Genomic DNA, 20280 nt, shown 5'->3' on the forward strand with positions numbered 1-20280 from the left:
TGTTTACGTGCTGATGGAAGTTCAATTGGACCGATTATATCTACATTCACTGTGTCAAATGGAAATTCAGGCCTCTGAACTGGAACTATGGGTATACGATCGTTAGTTCTTTCTCTACTTTGTAATTGACATTCCTTACAAGTTTTACAATATTCTTCAATATCTCGTGACATGTTTGGCCAATAAAATGAATAACGAATCCTTTCTTTTGTTTTTCTCATCCCTAAATGATTTGCAAAAATAGATTCGTGAGCTAATTTTAAAATTTGTTCCCTTCTAACTTTAGGTAATACCAATTGACTAACTTGTTCTCCGGAAATTCTTTCAGTATGATAAATCAAGTCATCCATTAAAAAATATTTATTTTTATTTCTTTGCGCGTTTTTATAGATACTGTGTAATGTCTCACATTCCCTTTGCTGTTGTTTAAAAATACTGGCATCTGAATGTTGACCCACCCCACTTTCGTTTTCGCCCTGAATGCAACTTATGACTAAATCTTGCCCTCCTCCTGTCATAAATAAATCAGCGCGGCTTTCGCCTTCGAATTGTTTTGACTGATGACTCCTCGTTTCCGGTATCTGCGATGGGGACACTATGTCGCAATCACGATTCGCGCTAAGCAGATGAGATTCAGAGGTCAATAAATCATAAACATTTGGAGTAATTACGCAGGGAATATGAAGTTTTTCTGTTAAAGCTACTAATACTTCGACAGGTTTCAATAAATTAGAATTATCAGTATTTTTGATGGATAGAGGAATTCTAGCCACTTTAGCTGATATGGTTTCTCCGAATGCAGAAATTAGGTCAATATTACAGTTGTTCTCAATAGAGAAATTTGATATGTGTTTCGGATTTATAACAGAAATTTCAGCACCTGAATCAATTATGGCTTGGATTTCGTTACCTGCAACGCAAATATTTACTTTTTGCAATGGTTGCGTAAAACTTTCATTTGACAAGCATGAAGATCCGATTTTTGCTATTACTTTATCACTAGTATTTTTCTCTGGTGTTTCTTTTTTTAGAGGAGGGTTTTGTGTTACCGATTTGTTTCTTTGTGGACAAGATTTAGCGAGATGCGTTAATTTTCCACATATATAACAGTCTTTGGGTGGATATTTATTTTTATTTATGTTGCTTCTCATATGAGGCGGAATATATATCGATTCTCTTGAAGAGTGGGACGATTTAGCTATGTTTTCATTAGTGTTAAAAGTGGTTTCGTTTAACGATTTGCCTTTGTTTACAAAATCAAGTCAACTTCTTTAGCTAAATCCTTAGGTTTTAACCAATTTTCTCCTGTTTTAATATTAATGTAAGTTGCCGTTTCTTTGTCTAACGTTTGGGAAAGTTTGTCGGAAATCATTAGTTGACAAAATGCATCAAAGTCATTAACTTCACGTAACTGACAGTAATACTGGAAATTTGCAGACAGTTTAGAAGCGAACTGAACATGTGACTCTTTAGGATCGCGTCGTGCTCTTCGGAAATTCATTAAACATTCATAAGCAGTTGGCTGATATTCTTTTAATACTAGTTTTTTAATGGTTTCATAACATTTTAGTTCTTCATCATTAGTGTAAAATAATATATTAGTTGCCTTATCCCCTAAAATGTTAATCAAAATTTCGGATTTGAGCTCCTGTGGTACATTTTTAGTTATGAATGCTCTCTCTAATGTTTGAAAAAACAAATTGAAATTTTCCGATCTTCTCGGAACAGGAATAGTTAACGTTTTAACACTCTTTATCAAATTTTCTAAATAATTTCCCGAACCTGTAATCATGTCTTTATCTGCGCGAGATCCATCTTTAACTGTATTCTGACTTCTGTATTCTGACTTCTAACTTTTTCTAATTCTAATTCTTTCTCTAGCTGCGCTAATTTAAATTTTTCAAGTTCAACCTTTTGAGCTTCTAAGGCTAACTGTGTATCCCTAGCTTTTATTTCATTTTCTTCTCTAATTTTTCTTTCCTCAACTATTGAGTTTAATAACCCAATTACAAATTCTGGATCATCTCTAAATATTTTACTGTCCTCAATTTCACCTTTTAGTTGAACCACTGTTAAACCAACAGTTTGTGTATCTTCAATTTCACCAAGAAGGTTTACTAAGTCTTCTTTCTTAATATTCTTATACATTTTAATTTATATATATCTTACACACATATATATATATCTTCAATACATCTATACTTTGAGTAAATAAAATTAAAAGCTTCCTACCTGCTTCTCTTGAAGTTTCTCTACCGTCATCTAAATCTCTGGTTCTCGTAAGAGAGCGTGTGATATCATCCCTTTCTTCATCCACTGCCTCATAGAGAAATAACTCCACCTTCTTGTATTTTTAAACATTTATTTCACAAACACAAAACTAATACTAAACTACAATACTAATAACTGAAATATATAAAGTAATAAAAGTGAATTTCGGTTTCATTAATGGCTCCCACGAGCCTTCCGTATGACCTCTTTGTCGGTCTCCCTCTTGGAAACTAAACTTTTGGCGCCTCTCCAGACTGAGAGTTAGCGCCCTCTATACATCTTGTTGGTTGGCGTCACCCATACATCACAAAGATATGCACTTGAGATCGGGATGGTTTAAAACAATGGAGCTCTCACGGCAACTGTTTGAGTGAAACGTTTACAAATTTTTGAATGGCAACATCTATGCAGTTTATCCTATGCGGGTTAATCAGAGCACTGGAAAGCTATAAATGGCATTGGAACGATACACGTATGATAAAAACTGCCGTTTTAAAACATTTACAAAGAAGGGCATTGTAAAGGATCAGTGGTAACACAAGGCAGGATAGGGAAAAATTTTTATTGGAATTGCAAGTTTTCAACGTGCCCATCATTGCAAACGATAACACTCTGCATGCGGGAGATTGTTGACAACAATGACAAACGTAATGTCACAGGAGGAATATGTGTAACTTCCATTTTATAGCTCCTTTCAAATCTGACAAATCTCTTGAATTTGATGTGTACATCTTAGATTTTAGATAACCCGGAACCAGAAAACCATCGGGGATCGTGGTGGCCATGAACTTGCAAAGTTCCAAGAAATGACTCTATTACCGTGAAAGACCGAAATTGGAGAATGTCGACTTTCACCGGAGAATGTCAACATTAACCAAATACGTCGGTGAAAGATCGAATATTTCTTTACATTCTTGTACATTCGGACCCTCACCGGTGTAAGTTGATAATCACAGATATGCTCTGGTGTAGGTCGAAAAGCGAGGTACGCGCTGCCATTCCAAAAGGAAGTGTTCCACAAATAAATGCAGTTGTAAAAGCAAGGGCCTCTTGTGCAATTCAAAGTGTCATAATAGTTTAAGTTGTTGCAATAAATAAGATTTGAATCACATAATTTTGTAAGTTTATAACTTCTATTATTTTCCTTTCTCATTTTGAATGTACTGTGTGTTTTAAGTTCTTATATTCTTAAGTTCTTATTCTGAGTTTCAAGTGCATTTTTTCCGCGAATGAATTACGGAGAAGGAAATATAATATTCTTATATGTTCAACATTCACCATTAGTACATGGTGAATGTCGACATTCACCGGTGAAAGTCAGAAATAAGAGTATTTGGAAAATATTTCGGACATACACCAAGCGACTATGTGAATGTTGGCATTCACCGGTGAAAGTCGACATTCTCCAGATTTCGGTGTTTCACCGTAACAACTCTATCTTGAAACGTTGTACGTGTTGAAAACTTGCAACAAGAAATGTTTTAAATTCACATTATTCCTAGATCTTTTTGAGAGAGATAACTGATTTTATCCAACATTTCCCTCTTTCAAGACGTACAGCTAATCTATACAGCAAACAACATGGTAACGCATAATTTTTTAATTCGATTTCCAGTTAAATGTATCTTAAAGATTTAATTCATATGGTTTATCAAGTGATTTTTTAAACCACTTAAAAATGTTCCATTATAAAGTTTAATTTGTAGTATATACGAAGCGTATTGTCTCTTTTACTTACCTACAAATTGCTTATACTCTCATTTATGCAAAACAGGTGACTCTTATTCATGTGAAAAAGATAGTTTAAGAATATTTAATCAATGAAATATATCTATTTATATTTAAAAAAACAAATAAATTATTTAAAGAAAATAAATCGTCTTAAAAATTTAAAGTATATATATATTTTGATCTAACAAACTGAAATGAAACGTTTTTAATATCTTTGCAAAACTGTAAGAGAAATATCTTAGAAAAATATAGATGAGACTTTTTTGTCTTAGAAAACATATAAGGTGAAAATCTTCAAGTTAAAATGTTCTTTTTTAGAACTAAACGAAGCTGAAATGAATAATTTTGTTCACCTTAGAAAAATGTAAAATGAAATATTTTCATCTTGGGGAAAAAAAAAAAAAAAAAAAAAAAAAACCGAAAGTGAAATGTTGTCGAGAAATGTAAGTGAAACGTGTTTCGACTTAGAAAAGACAAAAATAAAACTTTTTTGACATTAAATAAATATTTCATTTTTTTGGTTGAATTTTTTTCCGACTTGAATCTAAACTCATTTTAGGAAAAATTCATTACGAAAATAAAAGAGTGACTTTTTCTTACATTTCGAAATTAACATTGGTTTTCCTGCAGGCAAAATAAAAAGTGCAGATTTCCCCCTTAAAAAAATGAAACTCTTTTGAGCCTCCCCCCCCCCCAAAAAAAAAAAAAAAAAAAAAAAAAAAAAAACCTAAATGAATTATTTTCGACTTTGTAAAACCAAAATGTGGAAATTTTTCGGTCTAAAGTGAAACTTTTTCAGCTAAAAAAAAATCAAAGTATTTCCTTTTAGTGCTAACGAAAACTAGTGATAGTGTAAACTAGTGGACTATGAATATTTTTTATCTTGGTAAAATGTAAGTAAAATTTTCCGCCTCAGAAAAAAATACGAAATCTAAATGAATTTTTTTTCTACTCTCATTTTGAATGTAGCAAGAGAAAAATTCTTTTTCTGTCCGAAAATTTAAAAATGAAGCTATTTCAACCTATTTCGATAAAAATAAAACATATTTCTTTATATTTTCTTCCTTAGCCCTGACATATTTCAATTTCCATAATGCATATATTAAATCTTAAAAGATTTTAATGTATTTATTATGAAATAGTATACTTAAAACTACATTTCAGTATTTTATTAAATAGTACTTAAGGCATATATTTATTTGAAAGCACATAACATTTAATTTATCATGACTATCATGCGAAGTAGATAAGACATGTTAAGAAGACTGAAATAAGCAGATTTTTCTTGTAATGAAATGTGTGTGGGGAAATATAACTTTGAGGCAATGCAGGGAATTGTTCAGCGCTATTTAAAATCGTACTGATGGTGCAAATGATCGTTCCTCCTGTGGTGTTTTAGGGACATGCAACGCTACACCAAAGAGGAGTGTTTGGCTGATATGCATTCTATCTACGAACCTGCAGATGGAAATGCAGCAGGTGCATAAAGAAGGTACTAGGGAATTGCTTTTTTACTTTGAGTAGTTGCTCCAATTTAGCTACAGCTCCATGAATAAAATGCACGTCATTCCGAGTTCTCCGTTCATATTGTCCATGTAACAATGTATATCATTCAAAATTCGCACCAGCGACTCACGTAACAGAACTCTTTTATCTATCGCTTGCACCAGATGATTGGTCCATTTCTGCTCTAATATTCCATTATGCATTCTGTTTATTTCAGTTCCCTAAACCTATCTTTACATTTCTGACAGATATTTTTGAATTAACATCTCTCTCTCTCTGTCTGTGAAAAAAGATAGAAGACTCATTAATTGTGTTTTATTTTTGCTGTAAAGATGGAAGGAATCGAAATGAAATTAGCTGCAGCTGTGTTATCAAACTTCAAGGTAGTTTAATCAATTATAACAAAGTTCTAATTTTTTAGTTAAATTTTTGCATGTGTGTTAATAAATATTAAGTAAAAAATGAGATTTCTGTTTAAAAAAATTAGATTCTGACTGCTAAATCTTAAAATATATTATTTTTTAACTCATTGTTTCGTTACAATAAGGCCGCGGCTGAGCTTATTACTGGAGAAAGAATTTATTTGTTCGGTTTTTATCAAATCTAGTATCTGCACCTTCAGAGAATTTATCCCTTTCTTGCATTTTTGAGGAATGTTGAATCAACGTAGAATTTCAAATAATCGAAAATCGAAATAGAATTTCGAAATTAATGATTATTTTGAGGTACTTGGAATAAGAGCTTCATCCTAAAGAAATGAAGATAATGTTTATTGGAATATTTCGGATTGATTCTTTCATTAATAAGTAAAAAGAGCCTTTACATATTGTTTCTGAGGAAAAAAAAAAAGAAACGAGAAAAATGAAAGAAAATTAAAGATCATTTCTAGAGATATTCCTCCTGAAGGAAGAGAAAGATTTAAGTGTTTTTAAAATCTGAAAGAGAAACGCGCTTATCGACCGAATATTAAACCATTCGACAATTCTGCTTTACTTCGAAAAGTGTTGCCACTTTTTGCTTTGAAAGCCTAGAGTTTGTTAATAAAAAAATTGTAACGTTTACAAAATATGAAATAAAATTACTAATGCCAAACATTGCATTATTATTATAAGGTCATGTTCTGACGTTGAAGAAAGCACGAGATTTCATGTGACGTCATTGTATGTCGAACATGGACCTTATAAGAAATAGACTAACCCAAACGGGTTTTCTCCCTCGTCTGAGGCGTTGCCGGCTGTCACCTTGAACACATCCGGAGGAGTAGGGACGACTTGCAGAAAACATTGGTTTGCCTATTGCAGGGGGTATAATTGTCAAGAAAAAGCTGGTTGTAGCGCCTCATTTCACAAATTAGAATTTCTACATAGTTTTATTTTTGAAATTGAGATTGATATTTAAAAATTTAGCATATTTATCAAGCATAATTAACGTTCCAAATAATTATAAAGCTATTGCATGCTTTCAGGACTGGATATTTTTTTTAGCTTTTCCTATGCTGTAAGGAAATTTGTAACTACTTCTTTTAGAAAATAATATTTTAAATCTGAACTAATAGAAAATTTCAAGCAAGCAATTTTCTCTTGCAATTTTTATGATTTTTATTGGTGTAAATAAGTAAAAAATACTAAAATATTTAAAAACGAATTTTTGAAAGTTGTGTTTAAAATTCTAAATTATGCTGCTTTTTTAAAATTATAGATGAGTATTATAGCACAATTTCTATAGAGGAATTTTATTTCAATTATATTTCATAATACACCATAGTGATAAACACTTTTGACTCCTTAAAACAAACAAACTCAACGAATTCAGAGCGAGTACTATACGGAAAATAATAGTTTTATCTCCAGTGCGGAAATGCTAAAGATATGCTGTTTTCAAATGTATGTGGTTTACGGGCGAAGATGATATTCAATAAATATATGTAACACACAAAACTTTAAAAAAAGGTTCCTTTTGGGCATAATATAAAATCTGAGTGCTTCTAGATTTTATCTTTTTTTTTTTCCTTCATTACGCTCAGAAAATTTTGTTGTGTTTAAAATTCTAAATTGTGCTGCTTTTTAAAAATTATAGATGAATATTATAGCACAATTTCTATAGAGGAATTTTATTTCAATTATATTTCATAATACACTATAGTGATAAACACTTTTGGCTCCTTAAAAATGTTTATACATTTAATCCTAATATTAAAATTTTATTTAACCGTAATAATTAATTTTGTTTGTATTTTATAGTGATTATTTTTTATTTATTTTTTAGTTCTGCATAAGATTTTTTTTATTTACTGTTAATTTAATTTATTAGGCTAAAGGGGCGGTAGCCTATATAGGCTGTTAGTTTCGAAGCGATGTCCGTGTCTCCTTGCAAATTGTTGTTACCAAATATTATCGCCCTGTATTATATGCAAAGAAATTAAATAATGAAGAATCTGCATGAATACATGTATGTTTTTCGCAATGTGACAAAAACGACAGTATCTAGAGACATCAAATTTTGAATAATGTAATCCTCCACCCGAACATGGGCATCTAGACGACCGAATTTCGAATTTGTTTTAATCTATTTCATATTTTGTAAAACTTTAACGAATTTTTGATTAACAAACTCAACAAATTCAGAGCGAGCACTATACGGAAAATAATAGTTTTATCTCCAGTGCGGAAATACTAAAGATATGCTGTTTTCAAATGTATGTGGTTTACGGGCGAAGATGATATTCAATAAATATAGGTAACACACAAAACTTTAAAAAAAGGTTCCTTTTAAGCGTAATATAAAATCTGAGTGCTTCTAGATTTTATTTTATCTTTTTTTTTTTTTTTCTTTCATTACGCTCAGAAAATTTTATGCTCCGAATTTTATGAATTATTAAAATAACTAATCTACTTTAATGTTAATAAGTCAATGATCATATAATGAAATAAATATGATCGTTTTGTAATGTTATTATAGTTTGGAAAATCACTGCCTGAAAATGTTCATTAAATTAAAAAAAAATTATCAGATCTTGTTTAATTTTACCTTATTTATTTCAAAGCATCGTGTACTATCAATCTTACTTTATTTTTACGCAAAATTAAGTTCATAAATTTTGAGCTTAGAGTTTTTATCGTTTTACCAAAGTAAAGATGTTTGTACAAGAATTACGAGTGAAAAAAAAAATGGGCGAAATGCACTAAAAAATGCTTTAAAGAGATATATTAAATCCTATTTGGAAAACTCGTCACTATACAACGTATCACATTTAATAATTAAAAAGAGTTATGTGATACAAACGCCATAGGTTTCAGTGTTAAAGTAAACCAGATCGTCCCTACTCTTTCTTGCCGACATGTCGGTGACGCGCGCCCCGCCCACTGGGTTAGTCTATCTCTTATAAGGTCTATAATGTCGAAAATGTTTCGTTCATGTCAGCATTTTTAAATAAATAGTTGCTATTGGCAACTTTTTTATTCTAGATTAAAATAACCGGCAGTGTTATTTCCACGTTAATTATGTCATTGATATTAAGAAAAAGTTGTTATATTACAGTGAATTTAAATCATGACGTCATACATATACGTATTAACTTAAAGTGTCCAAAGATTTTCTTTCCTGGTTTGTCAACAAAAAATCATTTACGAATTGGTTGCTGCTTGGAAGGAATGAACTGATTTCATTTATATTTAAATGTTTTTATGCACTATCTTTTCAGGTACACATAGAACTCGTAAATTTTGTTTCGGTCGCAGCTAGCAACTTTGTATACAGTACATTAAATTTCATTTCATTTTCAGTTTTTCAGTGCATAGAATTTTTAAATATTGTTTTGGCCGTATCTCTCTACTTAGTGTATTTATTTGCTGCAATACTGATAATGTCTCGACACCTTGATAAAAGCAAAGGATATGACAAATCTAATTTTTAAGACTTTTTAGACATAATCCGTGTATATTAAACTGTCCTGTGTCTACAATTAAGTTTCTGAATAATGTTTAACGGTAAATTATAAAGAAATGTAGTAGTCATATAATTGCTCATGAGAAATTCAGAGTTCTTAATATGATCCGTGACAATAATAAAATAAATGAAGATTGATATATTTGCATTGAAACAAATTACAGTAGCACCTCCCAAAAAAATCTGATGTGTGCACCACATGACTTCCTTGTATGGAATATTAAATTATACGCATTTTTTCTTGCATTTCATTTAAACTTATTGGATTGAATTAAATCTACTTCGCCGACAGCGCATAAACCACAATAGAATAAATGCATTCTTTAAAATTCACTCTAGTATTTGTTTACCATAGCGACACTCCGGCGCTAGCTTCACTTAACAGTATTAATATTTATATAACAGTTAACTTATATAATAATTATATAACGGAAACTAAGTTAACTGTTATATAATCCAATAATTATATAAGAGTTAACTTGTATATTTCGTTCATATTATAACTCATAATGCACAAAATTTATATCATTTAAAGAATAGAATTATCTAATCGTTGCCACATGTTTAAATGATACAAATTCTATTCAAATACTATAATAAAGCTAGAATGATATATAAAAGAAATTAAGCAAACAAAACAAAAAAAGAAATAGTTTTTCACAGACGATTGAATATTTCTCATTTAATTAATTCAGTTCTCACTTCGCGAGAAGGCAAAAATACATAAAAACTCAAAATACCTATATTAAAAATTACGAAATAAATCTCACTTATTTCATCGAAAAAATTCCAGAAAGAATTAAGCATGATTTAATTGGCAATAATAAATGAATGCGTTATCTTTGTTGTTGGGAAGCTAAGTTTCTCTAGATTGGCTACAAATCCAGTAGTCTCCTGTTTCAAACGTAAACATCAATGGCCGCCATGAAAAAAAAGGCTTAGGGGCACTTAGACAACTTTAAAATTGTTGATAATTCTAAAAATATTGCACACAGATTTACTAAAGGCATAAAAACCTTAACCAGAAAATAAAATCAACATAATACAATCATTTTTAAAGCAAAAAATGTACAATTTACAAACATATAAGGGTAAAGAAACTGAGATCACTGAGCCGGGTAACAAAGTGGATATATATATAAATATATTTATATACGTTTGGTGGGGCCGATTGCAACCAAAATACGAGGTGCACATCTGCATGTTATAGCAGTCCTATATACAAAATTTCAACGTTCTGAGGCTACTCGTTTTTGAGTTATGCGAGATACGTACATACGTTCGTACAGACGCTACGAAAAATTCTCTTCAGAATTAATTTTAAAGCAGTTTTATAATTTTTTTTTGAAGGAAAAGAGTATTTTATTCTGTCCTTACGTACAGATATCAAGCAAAAACATCATTAAATTGCATTCGAAAGCGGTCAAAATGGATATTTTCGTTGAAATATGCTGCCTGAAACTTTTCGCGATTACAATACTTCCTTTTTACTTCGTACAAGGAAGTAAAAAGCGCTACCCACCGGACCAGGCATTTTGCCCCGAAATAGGAGTGTCTCTTCTTCGGAGAATTCGTACTAAAAATATATATATATAATTTAATTAGAAGTTCAATTTCTACCAAACTTTAAATAAAGGTTATATAAATAAATAACGTAGTTATAGGTATTTATTTGAATTTGAAGTTAATGAAAAATGAAAATTCTTAATAATGTTCATTTGAATTAATAATCTATAATACTATTATTTCTTCTCTGTCCTTTAGCACGACTAAACGTTTTCTACTTATTTCTAATTTCTGCCCTAAATCTCTCAAACTAAATTTTCAATTTCTGGTACATGAAATACATCAACCATTTCCTTTTAATGTTAATCTTTTCCTTTTTTGAAGTCGTGCTAGGTAACGTATGTAAAAATAGCACCCAAATACAAAACAACATTTCTTTTGCTTCCCAGCCCCAGCAAAAACTAAAAATGATAGAAATTTCCACTATACTCACATCATGAGATCCCTGTGCCTTGGCCCACCAGTGGCCGAGCGGTAAAGTCGCTGAACACTGGTAGTTCGGTCCGAGGTTCGAATCCCGCAAACGGGCTGGCTGCATGGGCGTTTTCGTTGTTTTCTCCATGTATAACGTGTATACGAGCCAGCTTCCCTTAGAAAGTCCTCCACGAAGGCACCTCTCCCTTATTAACTAAGATAGCCCTCGAGTGCTTTGCCATAATCTAATAAAACCAAAATCTAACCCTGTGCCTTGACAGGTGGCTTAGCCATCTTACCACTTTTTCTTTCCCATTGATATCTGACTTAGATTGCCTTGTTAACACTGATTTCTTCCCCTCCCCTACTGAGAACTGTAGCAAGAATAACTTGATTTTGAATTCTATGAGCATAAAATATCTGTTCGATTGCACCCAAACTTGCTTTTTCACAATGTATATTCCTCTTTTCTGTACTGAAAAGCTGTTTTCAAGCCAGAGGGTTTAACTTTTCATTTTAATGTTTCCTTGTCACCATACCATCTTTCACTGAGCACAAACTTGCCTTTCAGACCTCAAAGGATTACGAAGAATATTTCTGTTTTTATATATTTCTCTACCTCCACCTTATTTTCGAAACTTTTTTTAGTGTCCCTTAAATAGTGACTCTTAATAAGAGATAAATACATTAAGGCCTTTTTTTAAAGGATCAACAGAATTGTCCCTTAAATAGAGATGTCTCTTACAGGAGGTACTGCTATACGTATCTTTTAAATAAGCACCTAAGTTAAATTTTGAATTTATAAAATATTTATCTAATTGAATATAACTTTAAGTTCTAGTTTTAGTACAATATTAACTGCATTTCCTAAATGCCAAATGCTTACAATCTTTATTGTCATTTTTCTATTTATTTCTAGGATAAACGTTTGAAGGATGTGACAGAACGTATTGGTGACTCACACATAGATATTGGGACCTTGATTGCATGTAAGTCACTTATTTTATAATTCTTGTACTGCAGTTACTGAATTTTTCTGTTATATGTTCCATCCAATAACCTTTTTTGTTATATAAGAAAATCTAAAGGAGTTCTAAGGCTATTCTGAAATTTCGGCAATTATTCCTTTCACTAATGGAAACTATTGCACTTTGGTGTAATTCAGAAAAAAAAAGTTATTTTCATTATTAGGTTTAGGGAAAGTTTCTTGTTGCCCTCATGTCATTATATAAGTTCACTCATGTCGATAAGTGAAATTTCTTCAGTACTCATGCATTGCAAGATATAGCCGTACATGGCAAGATAAGCAAGATTTTTTTTCTTTCTTTATTAATCAGAGTAAAAGCCAAAATCCTTCTTGCAAGCGATGCCCAAGACTGAGAACAAGTACATATGGCTGAGAAACGTATGTGAGATTTCATATATGACTAAGAACAAAAGTGGCCCAAGTGCATTAGAAACTGAGGTTCTCAAAGTTCTGGAGCTGCAATTAATTCAAAATATTATGTTGTCTATTGATTTTTAATTAAGAGTACATAACAAACTTAAATATTTATATAGATTTAATTATGGCTTTTACTATTTCGAATGGCTGATATTGTTTCCACGTGAATCTGATTCACTTTTTCTCGGAAAATTTTCATTCATTTCTTGAAAAAAATAAGATTGTAATGAATAAACATTGACCCAAAAAAAGTATGCTTTTTTATTGTTTTCAGTATATTATTTTTTAATAAGATTAACGGTAATAAAAGCAGAAGATGAAATGTTTGTTATTTTTAATCAAAATATTTTTGTGTGAAAAACAGACTTTAAAAATACTCTCAAATAGTAATACACAGCAAACATTTAAACCTATTTTTTAACATTAATAAAGTGGAATTATTCTCAAACCTGAAGTAAAATAATAAGCAGAATAGAAAATTACATGAATAAGAAAAGAATGATCTTTTTTAATAAAAAAAAGTTACATTGAAACAATAAAAAAGCATTATTTTTGGTATCAGTAAACGGGTAATGAGTCATTGTCAGTAAACAAGTAATGAGTAACTTATATGAAATAAAATTATTACTGCCAGTGAGGCACATTCATTACATAATATTACATAAAAAATTCCTTAGTTTCATAATTCGGATTTACTTGTGTAGATCTAGTTTTCATATCAACTGGAAAGTTTTAAAAATGGTATAGCATAATCACCAAACCTGTCTTGCTAAGACGAATAGTCTCAGATAAATTCAAAATTAGTTCGAAGAGGAGGCTGTATGTCTTATGCCTCATCTGGAAAGTTAATCCGCCTGACCTTAACGTCACTGAGAAAATTTGGGATGTTTTGGGATTTGCTGTTAAGAATAATTTTGCATTTCCGTGCGGGCAAATAATGTAATTCACAGAATTGAGTTGTCTGAACATATTGCATGTCCTCCTTCTCTGCTAGACCTCTTACCATTAACTGATTGACAAATTTCCTTCTTTAGATACGCATATTTTGTATGCATCTCAAGGACAGACCCAAGCGTTATAAGATAGATCCGATAATGGGGCCTTTTGGCCGAAAAGCTAACTAAACACCATGAAAGGCTGCCCCATTATCGGTGCGAAAGAACAGTCACTTGCGGTGACAGCCAGATTTAATGGACGACAGTGTTCTATATCTCCCGTTCTACTGGGCCGATTGACAAAATTCAAATTGCGTTTTTCATGTCTCAAAAGCGCGGCTTAGAATATATATTAGATTTGTATATAGCACTATTCTAACGTAGGTATTTTGACACAAAATCGGACTTTTTCTGAAATAACATACCATTTTTTTTCCATATTTCAATTCTACGACTCAAATTATGCCAGAATGCCAAGTTTTGTAAAAATCGTACGAGTAGTTTTTAAAATATTAGCTCTCAAAATTTTAGCTCCTCAATGTTAATTGAATTTAGCAAATATTTATTAATATTTTCTAGATGTACCTATTACTAATAGATGAGTTTATAGTTTGATGTTTCCTATTACTAATAGATGAGTATGCGATGAGAATCGCTACTCAGACTGAATCTGCTCTCATCTGTAAAGAGTACTCGTCCCCATTCATTGTCTCTCCGATTCCGGTGTTCCCGGCACCACAGAGAACGCCTTCTCCGATGGGCAAGGTTAGAGGTACACACCGAACAGGGCGTCGTGCAAACAGACCACCACCGTGCAGTCTTCTGGCCACGGTAAAACGCGATATCGGTCGTCCAGTCGCCTGTGTCGTGTGTCTAGCGATTTCTCCCGCTGTCTGCCGCCTGTTTCTTCTGGCCTGTAAGGCAATATACCGGTCATCTGCGGGTGTGGTTTCTCGTGGACGACCACTACTAAACCCCCGGATAGCTCTTCCTGTTGTTTGAAATTGTCTCCAAAGTCGTGAAACGATGCTGTGAGCAATTCCGAACTCTGCAGCCACACTTGTCACACTGCGGCCTTCCTTCCTCCAACTTCCCAATGATTCGACCTCGGGTAAAAGCATCCAGATGTCGTCTAACAGATTGATTATTCGCCATTTCTCGCTGAGGCAGCAAATCGGTGTGATTTTAACTGCTATACGGCGTGCAATCTCTTTGCCAGAAATACTGATCTTACACCGACAACATGCTTTATACTACTCAGACACTCCCCCATTACGTCTACCTGCCCATCTGCGCATGTGCTACCGTAAATCACCTTACTTAATCTCCTGATTGGTCTTTCTGTGTTCTATTCAAATACTATAATAAAGCTAGAACGCTGTATGAAAGAAATTAAGCAAACGAAACAAAAAAGAAACAGTTTTTCACAGACGATTGAGTATTTCTCATTCAATTAATTTAGTTCTCACTTCGCGACAAGGCAAAAATACATAAAAAATCAAAATATATGTATTAAAAATTACGAAGTAAAACTTAAACACTTATTTCTTCAAAAAAATTCCAGAAAGGATTAAGCATGATTTAATTCGCAATCTTGGCATTATCTTTGTTGTTGCGAAGCTAAGTTTCTCTAGATTGGCAACAAATCCAATATCATGTTGTTTCAAATGTAAACAAGCAATGGCCGCCATCAAACAAAATTATTAGGATTAGCGGCACTTACACAGCTTTAAAATTGTTGATAATTCTAAAAATATTGCATACAAATTATTAAGGCATAAAACCCTTAACCGAAAGATAAGAGCAACATAATTCAATCATTTTTAAAGCAAAAAATGTACAATTTACAAACATATAAGAGTAAAGAAACTGAGATCACTGAGCCGGGTAACAGAGTAGTTATATATATATATATATATATATATATATATATATATATATTTATATACGTTTGGTGCGGCCGATTGCAACCAAAATACGAGGTGCACATCTACATGTTATAGCAGTCCTATACAAAATTTCAACGTTCTGAGGCTAATCGTTTTTGAGTTATGCGAGGTACGTACGTACGTACATACGTTCGTACAGACGCCACGAAAAATTCTCTTAAGAATTCATTTTAAAGCAGTTTTATAATTTTTTTGGAGGAAAAGAGTCTTTTATTCTGTCCTTAAGTACAGATATCACGCAAAAACCTCGTTAAATTGCATTTGATAGCGGTCAAAATGGATATTTTCGTTGAAATATACTGCCTGAATCTATTCGTTGATTACAATACTTCCTTTTTATTTCGTACAAGGAAGTAAATTCGACTAATTTTTTTAATCCTAAAATGTATTTTTCTGCGGAGCATATTTTCACTATATCCTTAAAATTCTAAATTAGAATGTAATTGTCAAGAACTGAATTCTAATCTTCAGCAATATAATAAGTAATTATTACGGTTATTAATAAATCTTTCTTATAAAGTAATTGCAAATAATCTAAAAAAAAACTTTCTGTCTGAATGCAAATATTTCTAATTTTATATTAATCAAGATTGCACAAGATATTATTTATTCGCATTTCAATTTTTACCGTCAGCTCTAGAAGTTACAAATCAATTATATTTAATTAAGAAATGACCATCTAAGTTTAGAAAGAGTGTACCGTAACAGCAATTCAATTATTGACGCCGTATCTTTCATGTTACTCCCGATTGGCAAGCTACATGATTTTTAATGAGTATTTGTTTTTTTCCTAGTAACTTCACTTGGAAAGCTCGCTTAAACTAGGTTAGTTGGTTATTTGAACATAGAAAGAACATGGGAGCTATTTGGTTAAAATGCTTTCATAGAGGATCTTTGTAAAGAGAACCTAAAAAATTACGAAAACCAACCATGCAGCCTGTGTTAGACTTCGCAACAAACAATTACACTGGTTATCATAAATTAAGGAAAAATCACAAAAATCATTATTACTGAAAAAGTTAAATGTAGAATTTAATGAAATTTACCCACAACATAAAACACATAGTAAGGTATCAAATAACATAAGAAATTACCAGACAAATATGGTAGTATAGAAATTAGCACATGTATAAAATGAACAAATCGGTGGTATCAGTTTGCTATAGGAAAAGTGCTTTCAATATGGAATATGATCGTCTCTAGAAGCAATACAGCACATACAGCGATGTGTGATGCTTTCAATTATGCGGTCTATCAGTTCCACAGGAAGCGAGAGCCATTGCTCTTGCAAAGCAGTTGCAAGCGCGACAAGGGTTTGAGGGGGCAGATTGAGAGCAGCTAGACGTCTCCCTAAAGCATCCCAAACGTGCTCGATAGGATTCATGTCCGGGGATCGAACTGGACACTCCATGCGGATAATTGTTTCCTGTGGAAGATAATCATCTACGATGCGAGCCCAGTGTGGTCTTGCGTTGTCGTCCTGTAACAGGAAAGCATCACCTATTGCCCCGGCATATGGGCGCACATAAACATCAAGGATGTCATCTCTATAAATCTGAGCATTCACGGTTCCCCTTGGAACGACATGGAGGTCTGTGCGTCCACCCAAAGAGATGCCACCCCAAACACAGACACTGCCTCTTCCGTATGCATCCCTTTCACGGATGTTCGACGGATGATAACGGGTTCTAGGTTCTCTCCATATCAAATAACGTCTACTATCGCTTTCTAGGTAGACTAAACCTGGACTCATCGTAAAGAGAACCGCCCTACATTGATCAGGCGTCCAGTGGACATGTTGTAGTGCCCACTGAAAAAAGGCCCCTCCTATGGCGTGACGTGAGCGGCACACAAATGGCTGGTCGCCTTGCATACAGACCACCTTCGTGAAGCCTTCTACGCACAGTTGACGTTGACATGAACCTTCCGGTGGCTGCAGCAAGGAAGGGTCTAAGAGTCGGAGTAGCGGTTCTATTCCTGTGTGCACATAATGTCAAATATTGGTCATCGGCGCTCGTCGTAGCAGTTGGCCGTCCTTGGCTGAACCTCCTAGATGCCGAACCTGTGGTTCGAAATTGCCTCTAAAGTCTATGAACCACAGAAGGACTCACATTTAGCCATCTGGCCACTTCTGTTTCACTTTGTCCTGCCTCTAGTCTCCCAATGGCTCTCCATCGCAGTTCTGCAGGCAAATAATGCCTGGAGGTCATTGTTACGAATTGGCTGTCTCAGATTTCTGATGTCACTGTCACAGTGAAATATGTGGACTTGCTGGCAAACATGGACTTTTATGCTCCTCGCAGATGACGTATTCCGAAAGCAGCGTCACTAATTTGCATATCGCAGTTTTACTCAGCTACTCTTACTTGGCAACATATTCAAATTTTACACGGTTTTGGCTTATTTTTGAGGGAGTTATCGCTATTGTGATGTTTCCTTAATTTATGATAACCAGTGTAGTATTTAACAATCTTCAAATGCTAGGAAACTGGTAAGGCTCCAATTAAATATCCAATTTAATATTTTATTTGTAAATATTTAAAATATTGTTTTATTCTTAGATACAAAAAGCAGAATTTAAAAAGAAAACGTTTTGTTAACTCGTTATAGGTTTGTCTTACAAGCTCAGGTATCAAAACGATTCTGCAATTGCCCAAGTAGTTGACTTGTAAATGGCTGTAAATTAAGCAGATGACTTTTAATCTTACGTTATTCAGTCAGAAAACGTATTCTAAATATTTTGTATTGCATGACGATGCATCTTTTCATTATTCAATAACCAATCGGAGAGCCACTTGTGTTCTGAAAATAAGTATGTGTACTCAATCGTCCTGCATGCTCTTCAAATTCTTCTTGTGATTTTTTTCTTTCCCAAAAACTAAAGTTGCCTCTCAAAGGAACGTTTTTTGACATTGAAGAGACAAAAGGAGTATGACATCTACTTTTAGAGGCATGTCAAAAACAGATCTCTTCCATTACATGTTGTGCATTCAGAAAAAATGTTGCGTCAGCGTAAATTCTATAATCTATTTTTATTACACTCTGATGACTTTAACATACAGTGAATATATACTAAATCTTTTACTTCCGCTTCAGTAATTTGAAATTTTTGGCGGACCCCTTCGAGCCGGGTAGCGAAAACGCGCGCTTATCGCGGAGGCCGGCAGTGTCTTCCGCGAGCGTCTCTCCAGGGCCGGGGGCTTTTTTGCTACTAAGCCTAAATCCATGAAATTTCCGAAGTATCAACGCATTGTTTAATAATGCTCTATAGAGTATTTAAACGGCTTATGCTTTATAGATATTTATATATATATACTTTAATTACCTTATTTCTTGTTTAAATGAATATTTTACACATTTTATTTTAATTACTCACCATTTATGACTTTTAACATTATACATCTGAAAACTAAATATATTACTTAAAATTCTCTTTTCGTATGAAAAATTTTAAAACAGGGATCTACACACAGTCCTACGTTACATTCCTTGAACTCGTAATAACTCATTTGCCGTTTTGGAGGATTTTTCCGGGAATGTGAACAAACGAAGCATCGTCGTCTCATTTTCTTATCAGTCTCTTCTGAACAAAGTTTTGGAAAATGTCTTTCAGTTAATCTTTCAGAATCAATATCTGAAATATTTTGCATCATTTCTGCTATTTCATGCTCTGTTAAACATTTTCGACGCTTTGACATTGAAATGGTAAAAACAGAAAGAATTCACGTCTAACAAGATCTAATTATTTTCTAAAAACTAAACTGTAAACCGAAATACTCAACGCTTTAGCGCATATAAAACTTCTACTTACAATAAGCAACTACCATGTGCGAATAAAAGTGCGATTTAAAGAGACGTCATAAATCACGCCATTCGGAAACATTTAGTTCCCCGTTTGTTTATATAATCAAAAACACGTGTATGTGAGTCATGCTTCTCTCATTTCGAGTAGAAGGTCTAATGTACATGTATCTGAAACCATATGGACATACAGTGCCATCTTGTGGCAGAAATTATAGTTTGAAAAATGTTCCAAGGTACTGGCACAAATACGTGACAGTCGGTAGGAAACGCAACAATGCTCTGGCACGCCTGCGTGTCGGCCGGTAGATAAGTGTGTTCGTTGCTGGCACGTATACGTGACAGTCGGCGAGAAGGGGTTAACATACAGTGAATATATACTAAATCTTTTACTTCCGCTTCAGTAATTTGGAATTTTTGGCGGAATTGTTATCGGAAGGACGTAGATAAGTCAAATTGAATATTTCGGGGGGGGGGATAATCCAATAAATTCAAGGTCGAATTTTCAATATTTTATTTTCGGAGGGAAGGGAAATATTTTTTTCAGTTTTGGTCCATCATCTTAAGTATATTTGCTTCGATTCTTTATATTTTCCATAAAAGCGAAAATCTTACGCATGGTATACGCATAGCTTCAAATTAAAATTTAATAATATACAGGGTTGTTATAATTAAAGTTCCACTTTGAAATGGTCATAAAAGGAAAACTACTGGATCA

At 33.0% G+C, this 20280-nt stretch overlaps 1 protein-coding gene across 2 annotated transcripts in view; it reads left to right on the forward strand.

Moving 5' to 3' along the window:
- LOC118188976 (histone-lysine N-methyltransferase set-18-like) overlaps positions 1 to 20280 on the forward strand; it is a 94837-nt gene that overhangs the window by 27529 nt on the left and 47028 nt on the right. For both annotated transcript variants that reach the window (XR_015041965.1, XM_035359505.2), the window contains exon 4: positions 12353 to 12422. Coding sequence is in view for 1 of the 2 variants with exons in the window: in XM_035359505.2 (XP_035215396.2) it covers positions 12353 to 12422 (70 nt within the window). In the remaining variant the exon portion in view is untranslated. The remainder of the gene's footprint in view (positions 1 to 12352; positions 12423 to 20280) is intronic.

The sequence above is a fragment of the Stegodyphus dumicola genome, chromosome 7, assembly GCF_044657685.1.
Source record: "Stegodyphus dumicola isolate Sdum_Otavi_A_Nest chromosome 7, ASM4465768v1".
In the NCBI taxonomy this organism is placed as follows: domain Eukaryota; kingdom Metazoa; phylum Arthropoda; class Arachnida; order Araneae; family Eresidae; genus Stegodyphus; species Stegodyphus dumicola.